The sequence below is a fragment of the Mastigoproctus giganteus genome, chromosome 12 (assembly GCF_048544385.1).
Source record: "Mastigoproctus giganteus isolate SK-2022 chromosome 12, ASM4854438v1, whole genome shotgun sequence".
In the NCBI taxonomy this organism is placed as follows: Eukaryota; Metazoa; Arthropoda; class Arachnida; order Uropygi; family Thelyphonidae; genus Mastigoproctus; species Mastigoproctus giganteus.
The window spans coordinates 50,276,057-50,292,717 of record NC_143586.1 but is presented as its reverse complement, the minus strand read 5'-3'; the positions used below and the strand labels follow the sequence as shown (position 1 = coordinate 50,292,717).

Genomic DNA, 16,661 nt, shown 5'->3' with positions numbered 1-16,661 from the left:
GATTTACTTGAGCATGTACAGAGAAGGGCAACAAGATTGGTGAGGGGAATGAAGGGATCCTCTTATCAAGAGAGGCTTAAGTTCTGCAAACTGCAGTGGCTGGAGACTAGGCACCTGCGCGGTGATCTGATTGAGGTGTATCAGGCCTTGAATGGGTTGAGCACGCTGAATTCTGATGGGATCCTTCCACTTGTTCAGATTACGAACCTAAGGGGGCATAAATTCAAATTAAGAAAAGACAGAGGTAGAATAGATGTGCGGAAATTTGCCTTTAGCCAGCGGGTGGTTAATTGCTGGAACAAACTTCCATCTGTCATTGTGGAAGTTGATAGGTTGAATAAATTTAAGGAGGAACTGGACAGGCATTTGGAGGGAATGGTGTGATTTTTTTTTTTTTTTAGCCTGATGCTGCATAAGCTCATACACTTGCTTTCTTGCATCACATGTCACTACTACTACTACTATATCTCCAGGCTTAAAGGCTGCTAAGGATAGATTGACCGTTATGTTAGGAGCAAATACAAGTGGCGACTTGAAACTGAAGCCTATTGTTGTTTATCACGCAGCCAATCCACGAGTGTTAAAGGGATTGTAAGGACTACCCTGGGTGTTTACTTTAGGAACAACAGAAGAGGGTGGATGACGGGGCAGATCTTTACTGATCTTCTACTAGAAGTGTTTGAGGATGTGTTTCGAAGCTACTGCAAAAAGAAAAATTTGGATTTTAAGATTTTAATTATTTTGGACAATACACCAAATCATCCTCCAACCCTTGCTGAACTGTCACCAAACATCGAAATTCCGTTTTTACCACCTAACACAACAACTCTTATCCAGCCACTTGACCAAGGAGTAATTGCTGCTTTTAAGCACTATTACACAAGATGCACATTTAAGATGCTGATATCAGAAACAGAAGGTGAAAATGCACCAACAGTTAAAGGCTCCTGGAAGCGATTCAACATAAAGAATGCAATTTACATAATTGTGGAGGATTGGAACGAAGTGACAAAAGAATGCTTACATGGTGTTTGGTGGCCTCTTTTACCAGATTTCTTAATGATTTTAAAGGCTTTGATCCTGTAAACAAGCTTCCTAAATTAAAAGCACATTGTGTTTCCCTTGCAAAGCAGGTTGGCTTTGAGGAATTGGAGGAAGAACTTTTAGAAGAGTTGCTTCAGTCTCATGAAGAAGAACTTTCAACTGAAGAACTGCAACACTTGTTGCTGGAGGGCAGGTAGAAGATGAGGAAGACGAAGCTGATTGCCTGAAAGCTACCATAAAACAGCTTTCTACTTCAGAGTTATCTTCAGTTTTAAATTTATTTGATAAAGTATGCAATGGCTAGAAGATAACAATTATAATGCAGAAAGAAGCAGAAGAGCACTTCATACAATTTGATCTGCTTCAGAGCCATATAAGCAGTTGCTTTGTGAAAGAAGGAAGATTGCCAAACAACAGAAACTAGATGTCTTTTTTATGAAAAGTTCTGGCGTGACACATTTCGTCCAAAGTCCTCACTGGCATCTCCTCCACCTCCCAGTTCCGATAATGATGACAACCTGCTGCCACTTTCCCCATAATTCCGCTGCTTCAAGCTGTCTTCATTTATTTTTAAGGTAAGAATCTAAACTTAAATGATTAAACTATTAATTTTACATTTTTCAACTGTGTAAGTGTTTTATTACGATTATTTATTGTTTGGTAATGTTTCGGTTAAAATATGTGTCCAATCTTGGGTGGTTGGCACCTAACCCCATTTTCCCTATAGGGCCTGTTGTTTATATTGCATGAGGGTTTCTAGGAACACAACTATCGTGTTATATGAAGACTGACTGTACGCAAACCCTTAGCCATAATTATGAAAGCTTCCTTGGACTCAGGGGAAGTCCCCATGGACTGGAAATGTGTCCCAAATTTACAAAAGGGATCAAAGGGTGACACGGGTAATTACAGACCTGTTGGTCTAACTAACGGAATCTTTTTTTTTTTTTTTTTTGGTAATTGTTGGCGCATAGGCTTCTGTGGCCATAATGCACCTTCCCAAGGTTTTTGCAGTACTTTGATCTAAGCCTGAGGTGGGAATCGAACCCGCGACCTTTGGGTTGCCAGACAGGCACTTTACCCGTTCGGCTATAATGGAATCGCTGGTTAAGGAAACTATGCAGAATCATCTAAACAAGACTGCAGTTATAATTCAGACACAGCATGGGTTTGTTAAGGGAAGCCTTGCCTGACAAATTTGATTGGATACTATGATGTAGTCACAAAGAAACTGGATGCAAAAAATAATCTTGATATCATATACTTGGTTTTTTGGGAAAGCTTTTGATACCGTGGCACATAGAAGACTACTGTACAAATTGGTGCAGCATGGCAATAAGGGCATGTTGCTACAATGGATAAAAGGATGGCTGGGTGAAGACAGAGTGGTTATCAATGGATACTTGCTCTTCATGGATTAATGTTATTAGTGTAGTACCCCAGAGTTTGGTGTTGAGCCCATTGTTGTTTTCGGTATTTATCAATGATATTGATGAAGGTATATCAGGGTTAACGTCTAAGTTTGCAGATGATATGAAGGTTGGCAGAGTTGTTAATGACAGTAATGATAGTATGCTACTGCAACAGGATCTGGGAAAGTTGAACAGATGGGCTGAGAGGTGGCAACTGAAGTTTAACATTGACAAACGTAAAGAACTGCACACTGGTGGTACTACACTCAGGGTATTGGAGAATGAAAAGGACCTGGGGTTGTGCAGTCAGATATGAAGTTTTCTGAGTAGTGCAAAAAGGCTGCAAGAGTAGCTCATGGTGTTGTCTATGATATTCAGGAATGTAGAGCTGCTGGAATGAGTACAGAGAAAGGCAACGAGATTGGCAAGTGTAACAAAGGGTTGATGTTACCAAGAAAGACTTAAGTTTGCAAATTGCAGCTTCTGGAGACTACGCACCTGCAAGGTGATCTACTTGAGGTGTATAAGGCCTTGAATGGATTGAACAAGCTCAATGCTAATGGGATTCTTCCTCAGATTACTCACCTGCATGGGCATAAATTCAAATTGAGAAAAGACAATTGTAGCATAGATGTGCGGAAATTCGCCTTGATAGTTGGGACAAACTTCCATCTGTTCTAGTGGAGGTCAGCAACTTAAATAAGTTCAAGGCAGAACTAGACATAGACAAACACTTGGAGTGAATGGATGGGTGAAATGGGAAGGTTTTTTTTTCTTGGCTGATGCTATATAAGGTTGACTTCTTGCATCATATGCCTCTACTAATACTATCAAACCACTGATATCAAGTGGACCAATCTGATTCATCCCCTTCCTTTTAGAGTTTATATAAGTAAAGAAGTCTTTGCTGTTTTTCTTTGCATCCGTTGCCAAAGATTTCACATAATCTGCCCCACTTGCTTAACCTTCTCTGTGACTCGATCACAGACTAGCTTATATTTTACATAGGTTTCTTATGTCGTCTGACAATTTATGTGCATCTCATGCATTTTTCGTCTCTGCCACGAGTCTCATTAGTTCATCTGACATCCATTTGGGCCTAAACCTACAGCAGTATTTCTTAGTTGGAGTAAAAAGCCTAGTAGTTTCCAAAATTACTTCCTTGAATTTATTCTGATTTAGAATTTGCTGTTGGTAACATCATCTGTTGGTTCCACTGTATAGAACCTAAAAAATCTTTTAGACCACTGTAGCTGCCTTTACAAAAGCAAAAACCCTCCCCTTTACCCCTAATGTAGTTACATCTTTAAGTAAATCTCACATCATTACACTATGATCACTGCCATCTAACGGTTCCTTATTATTATTATTAGCCATATGGTGCAAGGAAGCCTAAGGCTTATGCTGCACCAGCCAAAAAAAAATTCTCGAGTTACACACAGAGAGAGAGAGAGAGAGAGAGAGAGAGAGAGAGAGAGAGAGAGAGAGAGAGAGAGAGAAGTAGAAAGGAATCCCCAAGAAAGATAAGAATGACGATATCCTCCAGCTCAGGACCCTGGATGTGCCAAGCCCATACATACCAGATGTGAGCCCCTGGGGTTATCTGTAAATTCTTAAAGCTTGAATAATCACTGCTAATAAACAGATCAAGACTGTTACTCCCTTTTGTTGCCTCTCTAACATGCTGCTGTACAAAACAATCATCCAATAAATACACAAAAGCCTTGATAGTTGTTGTTATTTGGTTTTTAGGAGCATTAGCAACCAAGGCCATATTGCTCGGGGATATGCGGTGGTCATTCCCTGACCTTTCCACATCCTCCGTATTTGGTGGTCACGGGCTCGAACCCCGGTCTAATCAAGAAGCGTGTGCTATGCACTGCTGCTCCTGCCCACCTGGCTACAGAGGCACCGCCTTGATAGTGTGCAAGTGACCAACCCACAAGTTCCGGTCTACATCTGGGAAGTAAAAACTCCCCATTATAAGACACTCCGATTTACTCGCCCACTATTTTGCTGTATAATTGTTCATTGTACTCAGAGTCATTAGGCCTATAACAAAATCCTACCCTCATTTTTGAGTTTCCAGTGCTTATGTCACACCAAACTGACTCAACATTGCACTCTTCATCTATGTCAACTGGATGCACTTTAGCATTAGTACAGGCATTTGATGCAAAAAAGCAAGCTTATGCAGCATCAGCCAAAAAAAAAAAATAATAAATAAATAAAAATAAATTTAAAATAAATAAATAAAAAAATAACCACTTCCACTTCACCCCTCTGTTCGTTTGAAGTACCTGTCCAGCTGAGCCTTAAACTTATTTAGGCTATCAACTTCCACGACAAGGGATGGAAGTCTGTTCCACCAACCAACCACCTGCTGGCTAAAGGCAAATTTCCTCACGTCTATCCTACATCTGTCTTTCCTCAATTTGAATTTATGCCCTCTCAGGTGATTATTCTGAGCAAGAGGAAGAATCCCATCAGCATTGAGCATGCTCAAACCATTCAAGGCTTTATACACCTCTATCAGATCACCTCGCTGGTGCCTAGTCTCCAGACACTGTAATTTGCAAAACTTAAGCCTTTCTTCGTAAGAGCACCCCTTTATTGCATTCACCAATCTTGTTGCCCTTCTCTGTACTCGTTCCAGCATCTCTACATCCTTCTTGAAATGAGGCCTCCAGACCTGTATACAGTACTCTAGGTGTTGTCTGACCATTGCCTTATACAAGGGAATAATCACCTCCTTATCCCTGCTGGAAAAATTCCTATATATCATCGACAATACACCATGAGCTACTCTTGCAGCCCGTCTGTACTGCTCAGAAAACTTCATATCTGCCTGCACAACCACCCCCAGGTCCCTTTCATTCTCTACCACTGTCAGTGTAGTACCACAGAGTTGATACGTTGCTCTGGGGTTGCTGTTTCCCATATGTAGTACTTTACATTTGTCAATGTTAAACTTCATTTGCCACCTCTCAGCCCATCTGCTCAACCTTTCCAGATCCTGTTGCAGTAGCATAGTGTCAGTAGTGTCCTTGACAACCCTGCCAACCTTCGTATCGTCTGCAAACTTGGACATTAAGCTTGATATACCATCATCAATATCATTTATAAATACAGAAAACAATTATGGACCCAATACTGAACCCCGAGGGACTCCACTAATAACATTAGTCCACGATGAGCAGTGTCCATTGATTACCACTCTCTGTCTTCTCCCCCTCAACCAATTTGCCTCCAATGCCACACTGCTCCAATTTGTGCAGCAGTCTTCCATGTGCAACAGTATCAAAAGTCTTTCTAAGATCCAAGTATATAATGTTGTTGTTATTGTTTGTTATTTTGGTTTTTAGGAGCATTAGCAACTAAGGCCATATTGCTCCGCCAAGTATATAATATCCGAGTTATTCCCTGCATCCAGTTCTTTTGTGACTGCATCATAGTATCCAATCAAATTGGTCAGGCAAGACTTCCCCTTAACAAAACCATGCTGTGTCTTAGTTCTAACTGAAGTCTTGTCTAGATGATCCTTCAGTGCTTCTTTAACCAGCGCCTCCATTAATTTTCCGGGAACAAAAGTTAAACTAACAGGTCTATATTTACTTGTGTCGCCCTTTGATCCTCCTTTGTGAATTGGGGTCACATTTGCACATCTCCAGTCCATGGGTACTTCCCCTGAGTCCAAGGAAGCTCTCATAATTATGGCTAAGGGTTTGCTTACTTCCTTTGCTGCCTCCTTTAATATAACTGGATAGATCCCATCCACCTCAGGTGCCTTTCTTGTATTTATCTTCAACAATTTCTCCTCCGCTTTACTCTCAGTTATTACAAGATTCTCTAGCTTACTGCCAGAGTTGAATACACCTCTGGCATTCCCCTTGCTGAATAACTCCTCATGTGTGAATGTCAATGCAAAATATTCATTTAGTTTGTTAGCTACCTAAGCAGGATCATCAACAGTTGACCCATCGATATCAAGTGGACCAATCTGATTCATCCCCTTCCTTCTAGAGTTTACATAAGTAAAGAACTCTTTGCTGTTTTTCTTTGCATCCCTTGCCAAAGATTTCTCGTAATCTGCCTTCGCCTGCCTAACCTCCTTTGTAACTTGGTTACAGATCAACTTGTATCTATCACAGGCTTCTGTGTCACGTATTAATTTGTATGTATCCCATGCATTTTTCTTCTCTGCCATATGTCTCATTAGTTCATCTGACATCCCCTTAGGCCTAAACCTTGAACAATATTTCTTAGTTGGTATGTAAAGCCTAGTAGCTTCCAAGATAAGTTCTTTGAATGCTTCCCATTTTGAATTTGCTGTTGGTAACATCATCAGTTGGTCCCACTGTATAGAATTTAAATGCTGTCTCAGTCCATCGTAGTCGTCTCTACAAAAGCAATAACCCTTCCCTTTACCCCTAATGGTAGTTACCTCTTTGAGTAAATCCCACTTCAGCATACTGTGATCACTGCCACCTAGTGGTTCATTTACCTGCAGATTCTTAATGCATGAAGAATCACTACTGATAATCAAATCAAGAGTATTACTCCCTCTAGTTGCCTCCCAAACATGCTGATGTAGAAAACAATCATCCAATAAATCCACAAAAGCCTTGCTAATGTGTGAGTGACCAGCCCCCAAATTCCAGTCAATATCTGGGAAATTAAAATCCCCCATTATAAGACTCTCTAATTTACTGGCCCACTCTATTTCCCTGTACAATTTCTTATTATACTCATCAGAGTCATTAGGTCTATAGCACACTCCTACTCTCAATTTTGATCTGCCAATGCTTATGTCACACCAAACTGACTCGACACTGCACTGTCCAGCAATGTCGACTGGCTTCACTTCCTTGGATTTTATGTATTTCTTAACTAATAGCATAACCCCTCCTCCCTTCCTATCCTGTCTATCCCTTCTGTAGACATTGTACTCCCCAAATTCCAGTTCTGCATTCCTTATATCTGTGTGACACCACATCTCTGAAATCCCCACAATATCTGCCTTTGATGTTTTGAGCAATACCTCAAATTCATCAAATTTATTTACTAAACTCCTAGCACTGGTATACACGCAAGTATACATGCACCTGTTCTTTTTCTTAGCTACCCTAACGCAACCCATGTGTTTACTTGTACCCCAATGATTCCCAGCAGTCTCTGAAATATCCTGCATCTTATTTTCCAGGCTGCGGCTCATTCCAATAGAAGCAGTGCAAGAATCACTTTCACCTCTGCCAGTGGCTACTGTTAATCTATTAGTCCTTGTATCCCCCAAATCTAGCAGTTTTCCGACCCACCTAACACTGCCTCGATAGCATCAGCAAACATTCTTGCACCCTTTCAATTTAAGTGTATCCCATCCCTGTAGAAGCAGTCTCTCCTGTTAACACTTCCTTAGATTTTATGTGTTTCTGAACTAACAGCATAACCCCCCCTCCTTTCTGTACACACTGTACTCCTCAAATTCCAATTCTGCATCCCTTATATCTGAGTGACTCCAAGTCTCAGATATCCCAACAATATCCACCTTGGATGTCTTAACCAGCACTTCAAATTCATCAAATTTATTTACTATACTCTTAGCATTGGTGTAAATGCAAGTATACATGGGCTGTGTTAGTTACTCTGACACAGCCCATGTATTTACTTGTTTCACAACTCCCAGCAGTTCCTGAAATCCCCAGTGCAAGAATCATTTCTGCCTCTGCCTGCAGCTACTGTTAATCTATTAGTCTGTGAACCCCCACCTAAACTAGCAGTTTTCTGACCCGCCTAACATTGTCTCGATTAGCATCAACAAATATTCTTGCACCCTTTCTATTTAAGTGTATCCCTTCTAAAACATCCCATCCCTCAAGATAAGAATGATGATATGTATCCCATAGTATTTGGTTATTATATTAAAGTTTATTTTAACACTGGTGTGTTGGTTGTTGCAGTAAAATTTTCTAGAAAACATTGTATCATGCACCAGCCATGATTTTTTTATTTTTTATTTTTTTATTTAAAGAAGGAAAAAAGATGTGTTGGTAAGCATTATCTGCTCTCCAACACACAGAATTATGACAGTTGTTTTTTTACTGAAGACATTTCTTGTAAGAATTTTCAAAGTCAGAAATATATATAACCTACTTCCCAGTTTACAAGAATATTGCAATTACATGTACTAGACTTTTTACAGTGATAATAGCTAAGGTGGCCACTTCATAGCCAAAAATGTAAATAAGAGTTGCTATTCAAGCCCACTCATGAGTCAAAATGTAACAGAATTTTGACTAGGTCTGGTTGTTATGCAACAGCCAAATCCACTGTTTGTAACTTCACATTGGTGCTCTGCATATATCTCCATGTCCAAGGTCTAAAAATAATGCGAACCTAGTATACTGAAGTTGATTACTCAGCTGTAAAGTAGAGAAGGGGGTTACCAATGTAGTAGATTTCATATCTCCAAGGTCACTTCTAAAGTTGTCCATTAATGTATAAATTGTCTTGAAATTTTTCTCATACATGCTACCATCTCTTACCTGTATTTTCAACTAATTGTAAAGAGTGACAAATGGGCCTGGAGTACTGGGGTCCATAGTTTAACAGATATTTATTTAAAGTATACCCAGTAAAATAAAATAAAATAAAATATTTCCAGAAGCTTTCGGAACTCGTGTCCCTTTCTCAACTGACAGAATTTTTTTTTTTTTGAATACATTACAAGCAAAGTGTGGCACGTTACTCATTCGTCATTGTTGTAGCACGGACGTGTGCTGCCTTGCGCCAGTGATCATCTATCAATAAAACGGTTGTCTCCAGGATTGGATGTATACGCATGCCTTTCTGGCGATTTAATGCCTTAGGGTTGTTCATTATGTTTAGTGACTCTAGCCATAGGCGGTGGCGAAAGTGTCGCGCGTGGTCCACTATCTCAAAGTCGCGCTTGGGGTCAAGATCGTGGTTGGTAGCCCAAAAATGTTCTGCAAGCGCGGACTGGTCAGTTTCGGCAAGCCGGATTGCTCTGTCGTGTTCCGTGAGGCGATCCTGGAGACGTCTCGATGTCTCACCTACGTAGCAACTGTTACAGGCCCTACAGGTGATATGGTACACTACATTGCTGCGTAAGACAGGTGTGACAGGGGTCTTCACACTGGAGACAAGTGAACGTAGGTTCCTACCTGGTAATTGTACACATTTTATGTTGTAACTTCTCAGGATCTTCGAGATACGTCCTGACACTCCTGGATAGTACGGAATGTAGGCGGATGATATGCCGACTTGCTTCGGAGGTCTTGGGTTGGAAGTAAGTTCTTGTGCCTGTAACAAGCATCTGTTTAGTACATGGGATGGATAACCGCATCTGGTTAAGTCCGCCTTCACACGGGAGATCTCGTTACGTCTAATTGTGTCGGTGCTGGAATGGCTCCAGGCCCTGGAGAACAGGGTGCGGGCAGTGCTATTGAGATGGCTTGGAGCGTGGCCGGACCCGTAGTTGGTGAATTGACCGCACCACATGGGTTTGCGGTATACTGAGGTCTCTAGATGTGGGCCTACGCGATGCACTAGCACGTCCAGAAACGGGAGCGAACCGTCCACCTCTGATTCTACGGTAAACTTGATGAAATTGGATAGAGAGTTGAGGTATTCTAGTAGTACCGTTTCAGAACCACGTGGTATTATGGTAAAAATATCGTCGACATATCTACACCACGTTGTAATAGGTGTAGGTGGGTTCTGGTGTATCTGCTTCTCCAGATCTTCCATGGCGATGTTAGCTACTACGGAACTGACAGGGGCACCCATAGCAGTGCCATGTACTTGTTTGTAGAGTGAGTCTTCAAAGGTGAAGATGCTGCTAGAGAGGCATAGGTTGAGGGCGGTACAGATGTCATCAGTGGATAGTGACGTCCTGGATTGGAGGCTTAAGTCGCTCTCAAGGAGCCTTCTGGCGCAGTGCACGGCCTGTTGGACGGGAATCGAGGTGAATAAAGAAACCACGTCAAATGATGCCATGACAGAGTTATCAGGGATTGAAATGTCCTTAATGGTGTTAATGAATTCACTGCTGTTTTTAACGGTGTGAGATGTATTACCTATAAGAGGCGAGAGGAGGCTCGCGATGTGTTTGGACAGTTCATACGTTGGGGCACTGCAGCAAGACACTATAGGTCTGAGAGGAATACCCGGTTTATGGATCTCGGTTTATGGATCGGAAAAGACAACTCCATCGTTGTACTTCCTGCGGATAAAGGGCGCCGGACTGTTGTGCTGGACCGATCAGCCTACTGAGAGAAAGCCTTGGCCCTATTACTCGATCCTAACGTATATGAACCTCTACCTGATCCTCCCGTTAAAGTCTTGAAACGTCTGGAAGCAAATGTTAATAAACTTGTCCACGCATGGCTTAAAGATAAGAAGATCCCGACCGCGACTCACCATCTTCTGCGTGCTACTGGCTGCCAACTACCACAATTCTACGGATTACCAAAGATCCATAAACCGGGTATTCCTCTCAGACCTATAGTGTCTTGCTGCAGTGCCCCAACGTATGAACTGTCCAAACACATCGCGAGCCTCCTCTCGCCTCTTATAGGTAATACATCTCACACCGTTAAAAACAGCAGTGAATTCATTAACACCATTAAGGACATTTCAATCCCTGATAACTCTGTCATGGCATCATTTGACGTGGTTTCTTTATTCACCTCGATTCCCGTCCAACAGGCCGTGCACTGCGCCAGAAGGCTCCTTGAGAGCGACTTAAGCCTCCAATCCAGGACGTCACTATCCACTGATGACATCTGTACCGCCCTCAACCTATGCCTCTCTAGCAGCATCTTCACCTTTGAAGACTCACTCTACAAACAAGTACATGGCACTGCTATGGGTGCCCCTGTCAGTTCCGTAGTAGCTAACATCGCCATGGAAGATCTGGAGAAGCAGATACACCAGAACCCACCTACACCTATTACAACGTGGTGTAGATATGTCGACGATATTTTTACCATAATACCACGTGGTTCTGAAACGGTACTACTAGAATACCTCAACTCTCTATCCAATTTCATCAAGTTTACCGTAGAATCAGAGGTGGACGGTTCGCTCCCGTTTCTGGACGTGCTAGTGCATCGCGTAGGCCCACATCTAGAGACCTCAGTATACCGCAAACCCATGTGGTGCGGTCAATTCACCAACTACGGGTCCGGCCACGCTCCAAGCCATCTCAATAGCACTGCCCGCACCCTGTTCTCCAGGGCCTGGAGCCATTCCAGCACCGACACAATTAGACGTAACGAGATCTCCCGTGTGAAGGCGGACTTAACCAGATGCGGTTATCCATCCCATGTACTAAACAGATGCTTGTTACAGGCACAAGAACTTACTTCCAACCCAAGACCTCCGAAGCAAGTCGGCATATCATCCGCCTACATTCCGTACTATCCAGGAGTGTCAGGACGTATCTCGAAGATCCTGAGAAGTTACAACATAAAATGTGTACAATTACCAGGTAGGAACCTACGTTCACTTGTCTCCAGTGTGAAGACCCCTGTCACACCTGTCTTACGCAGCAATAACTTTTAATCATTTACAAAAAACTAAACTATAACAAAAGTTAAATAAGTTAAAATGCTTTAAAATATAAATATAAAAGCGATAAAAAACACTAGAGCTTTCGGAGGTGTCTTCCTCCTTCCTCAGTAATAGTGAGACTTAAATGACACATCCTTAAATACCAGGTTCACGGCACACGTGGATGACCAGGCGCATACTCAGCATTCCTTTCACTTGTACCGGAACCGGAAGTGGACTGGACACGTGGAAAATTAAAACGTTTGTCTCTTGTCAAAACCACCGCCTCAAAAAGGGGGTGAAGCCTAACTCCCCTGTCTCTGTTTATACTATTGTTACCAGAGGATCCAATCCACAGACTTTCCAGCCACTTGCGGTCCCAGAATCTATGCGCCCGGTCAAGGATGACAGCGTTGTCGGGGGAGATCTGGTGTTGTTTTTCCCAATAGTGCTCGGCAATGGCGGATTTATTGAGCTCTGCGGTCCGTATCGCTCATGAATGTTCTCCCAGACGGTCCTTGAGACGCCGTCCTGTCTCCCCCACGTAACATTCCCCACAATCCGGGCATGTGATCTCATACACGACCCCACTACTAGAATCCCTAGTAATGGGGTCTTTGACCTGTGACACTACTGTGTGCAACCTCCGGCCCGGAAGCTGCACACAGCGTGTCTGAAAGTCGCGAAGCATCCTCGCAATGCGATCTGACAGGCCCGGATAGTAGGGAACATACACTGTGGTAAGCGGTACAGGCGGAACTACCCGATTGGGCTCTTCCTCTCTGTTGTATTCATCAATGACCCTCTGGGGGTAACCGCACCTCGTAAGATCCGTCGTGATTTGCCTAATTTCCTTCTCCCCCTCCTCAGGGGTACTGCAATGCGTTCTCACCCTACCCAAAAGTGCTCTGGCCACACTATTTTTATGTTGGACAGTCTGTGCCGTCCTATAATGTGTGTACTGGCCCCTACACATTGGTTTCCTATAAACCTTAGTTCTAAGTCTGGGGCCTTCCCTATATACCATTATGTCCAGAAATGGGAGGGTACCATCTATTTCTACCTCCGAGGTAAATTTTATGAAGGGGGAGAAACCATTGAGAAACGAGACCACATCTTCCTCTCTCCCCTTCCTTACAATAGTAAACGTGTCATCAACATATCGTTTCCACTTACGCATAGGGAACTCCAATCTTGCGAAAACCCTATTCTCAAATTCCTCCATAGCCAGATTTGCAACAATGGCGCTGATTGGAGAACCCATGGCTGTACCGTGAACCTGTTTATACATCACTCCTTGGAAAACCAAGGTTGTACTAGAAAGACATAATTCAACAGCACCACATATATCTTCTATGTTTAGGTGGGATCTAGCACTTAAAGTATTATCATTTTGTAAAGCCAACCTTACACATTCTACCCCATGTGCTATGGGGATACAAGTAAATAATGATATAACATCTAATGACATCATCATCTCGTCCTCCCCTATTTCTTGACTCCTTACAAAGTTCACAAATTCCGCACTGTCTCCAATGACCAACGCGGACCGCCCCACAACCGGGGAAATCAGCTGCACCAGATATTTAGATAAAGCATACGTAGGGCTACCAATGAAGGAAACTATGGGCCGTAATGGAACGTTCTCCTTGTGTGTCTTAGGTAACCCATAAAATCTGGGCAGTCGACACCCTGTTGCATGCATGGACCAATACTTGTCCTTTGGAATCTTTTCCATCTTTAGCCAGGAAAGTAGCATCTTATTTACACGCTGTTCTAAGCTAGCCAAGGGGTTTCTGTGAACAATCTTATAAGTACAATTATCACCTAATAAGTCTAACGCTTTCTTGTGGTAATCTTCTTTGTTTAATACCACAGTTGATCTGCCTTTATCTGCTGGTAGGATTATAATATCTTCGTCCCGTTTAAGTTCTTCTAGTGCTTTCTTCTGTTTCGGAGTAAGATTTGGAGCAATCGTTTTTGCTTGGCCCAGGATGGCGACAGCTTTAACACGAATTTGATTAGCAATATGTTCAGGTAACTTGCTAATTGCCCTCTCAATACCCATAGATGTTTCGGTAATTGGAGGTTTAGGGGGTAGCAATGCAAACTTAGGTCCAAGAGCCAATAGTCTCTCTTGTTCTTGGGTTAACGATTTGCCACTTAAATTTTGAATAAAGTTGGAATGGTCGCTACCCCTAAATACAGTGGACTGCTCCTCTAATAATGTGTGAAACTTCCTAATATGTCTCTGTTTATAAGAATAGGTAATCCTATTCGTCCTCTCCAGAACTAACCTCTTCACACCTATCAGGTGTAGGGGGGACAATCTACTACTAATATCACCTAATGCTACATCAATCAATCTCCTACTATGTCTCAAGTCATCATGAAGTTTCTGAATCCATGTATTCAAAACCTTCTTTTGATACCATGTGATAATCCTGGACAAACGGGCATCTTTAAATGGTGCCTTGATCCTAAATCCATGAGGCATAAGATTATGATCCCTGCAACGGTAGGCAAACCTTAAGTGCTGTTGCTGTTTGGACTCAGCTATGCTATATCTCTGGAACCTTCGGATGTGCCGCAAAACTGTATGGCCATAAACATTAACTATATCTGCAATAAGGCCTCTGAGGTTGGTATTCATACTACCAATTTTAAACACACACACCAACCGTTTATGACTGGTTGAATAATGAAATAAAATAAAATAAAATAATAGAAAAGACTGTAAAATAATATTTACAAAAAACTTTTAATCATTTACAAAAAACTAAACTATAACAAAAGTTAAATAAGTTAAAATGCTTTAAAATATAAATATAAAAGCGATAAAAAGACGATAAAAAACACTAGAGCTTTCGGAGGTGTCTTCCTCCTTCCTCAGTAAAGGAGGTGTCTTCCTCCTTCCTCCTTACTGAGGAAGGAGGAAGACACCTCCGAAAGCTCTAGTGTTTTTTATCGTCTTTTTATCGCTTTTATATTTATATTTTAAAGCATTTTAACTTATTTAACTTTTGTTATAGTTTAGTTTTTTGTAAATGATTAAAAGTTTTTTGTAAATATTATTTTACAGTCTTTTCTATTATTTTATTTTATTTTATTTCATTATTCAACCAGTCATAAACGGTTGGTGTGTGTTTAAAATTGGTAGTATGACCAATCAGATTCATTCCCTTCCTTTTAGAGTTTAAATAAGTAAAGAAATCCTTTCTGTTTTTCTTAGCATCCTTTGCCAAAGATTTCTTGTAATCTGTCTTCGCCTGCCTAACCTCTTTTGTGACTTGGGTAAGAAGATTTGAAACAATAACCCAATAAAGGAAAAGAGGAATAGAAATGTATGCAAGTGATTCCATTTAGCATTTGTGTAATGTCAAATGACACAAGTATGATTATGGCCATGGTGTATTGTGTGTGTATTATGTGTGTGTGTAAGTTAGTGTATTATCTTCATACCTGTACCCATTCAGGTGTGATTAGATGGAGGGTACAAGAAGTATGCATGCAGGAGGCACTGCTGAGGCCACATTATGTCAAGCTGGGCATATCTTGCTGTGCAAATTAGCAAATCTAAAAATTTCATTACTTTATGCAAACTGTCCCTTCTCCCTAAATTCACCTTATCTGCTTCAACAATAGTCACAAAGTAATGAAATACTTATCTATGATAAGAAGTGATCTCACAGAAACTATCTCACCAATATGCATGGTCTCAGTTCAATGAAGTCCATTGCAGATGGAAATTTACAATCTACTGTCTTACATACTGTCTCTGACAGAACTTCAATTATAAGTTGTCCCAACCACAACTCATCTCATATGTCCCAATTACACATTCTATGATTCTCTCTGCTTTAAAGGTGGCACTTGTGCATATGTCTACCACAATATGCCTTGTTGGAGAGTTCCTAATCTAGAATTCACTGTTTTATCTCCTGCTAAAAATCCATTTACTTCATTCCATCAAATTCATTTGTTGCCTCTTTTGCTCTCCCAACATGACAAATCACTTGAAATTTTTTGATTTTCCCTCTTTGAAACTAGACCCTTTCTAGTCTTTCCTTGGTGATTTTAAATGTTAGCAACTTTAGCTGGTTTCAATTTTCTTATTATATGGACACAGCTTATAGGGAAATGAAAACTTATGAATAACCTTATTCAATTTATTCATTTATCTATTAGAGTATCAAACAATCCTAACCAAACACATAACACTCAACCTTTTTCTCAATAACTTTCTACAGCATACACAGTTAATGTTAGTTACCCACTAGACACCTCAGGTCACCTGCTGATGGTCTTCTGAAATGGAAGACCATGGCCATAATCATACTTGTGTCATTTGACATTACACAAATGCTAAATGGAATCACTTGCATACATTTCTATTCCTCTTTTCCTTTATTGGGTTATTGTTTCAAATCTTCTTACCCAAGTCACAAAAGAGGTTAGGCAGGCGAAGACAGATTACAAGAAATCTTTGGCAAAGGATGCTAAGAAAAACAGAAAGGATTTCTTTACTTATTTAAACTCTAAAAGGAAGGGAATGAATCTGATTGGTCCACTCGATATCAATGGTTCGACTGTTGATGATCCTGCTCAGATAGCAAACAAGCTAAATGAGTA

General features: G+C 41.2%; 2 protein-coding genes across 2 annotated transcripts in view; both read right to left on the bottom strand.

The window, feature by feature from the left end:
• Window positions 1–16,661, bottom strand: part of alc (5'-AMP-activated protein kinase subunit beta-1) — a 101,533-nt gene that overhangs the window by 66,912 nt on the left and 17,960 nt on the right. The gene's annotated exons all lie outside the window — the stretch shown is intronic.
• On the bottom strand, window positions 656–14,526 carry LOC150077040 (uncharacterized). Its single transcript, XM_090385765.1, has 2 exons — window positions 13,745–14,526; window positions 656–701 (listed from the first exon to the last, which is right to left on the bottom strand). The coding sequence occupies exons 1-2, from the start codon at window positions 14,524–14,526 to the stop codon at window positions 656–658; spliced, it is 828 nt and encodes a 275-aa protein (XP_090241891.1).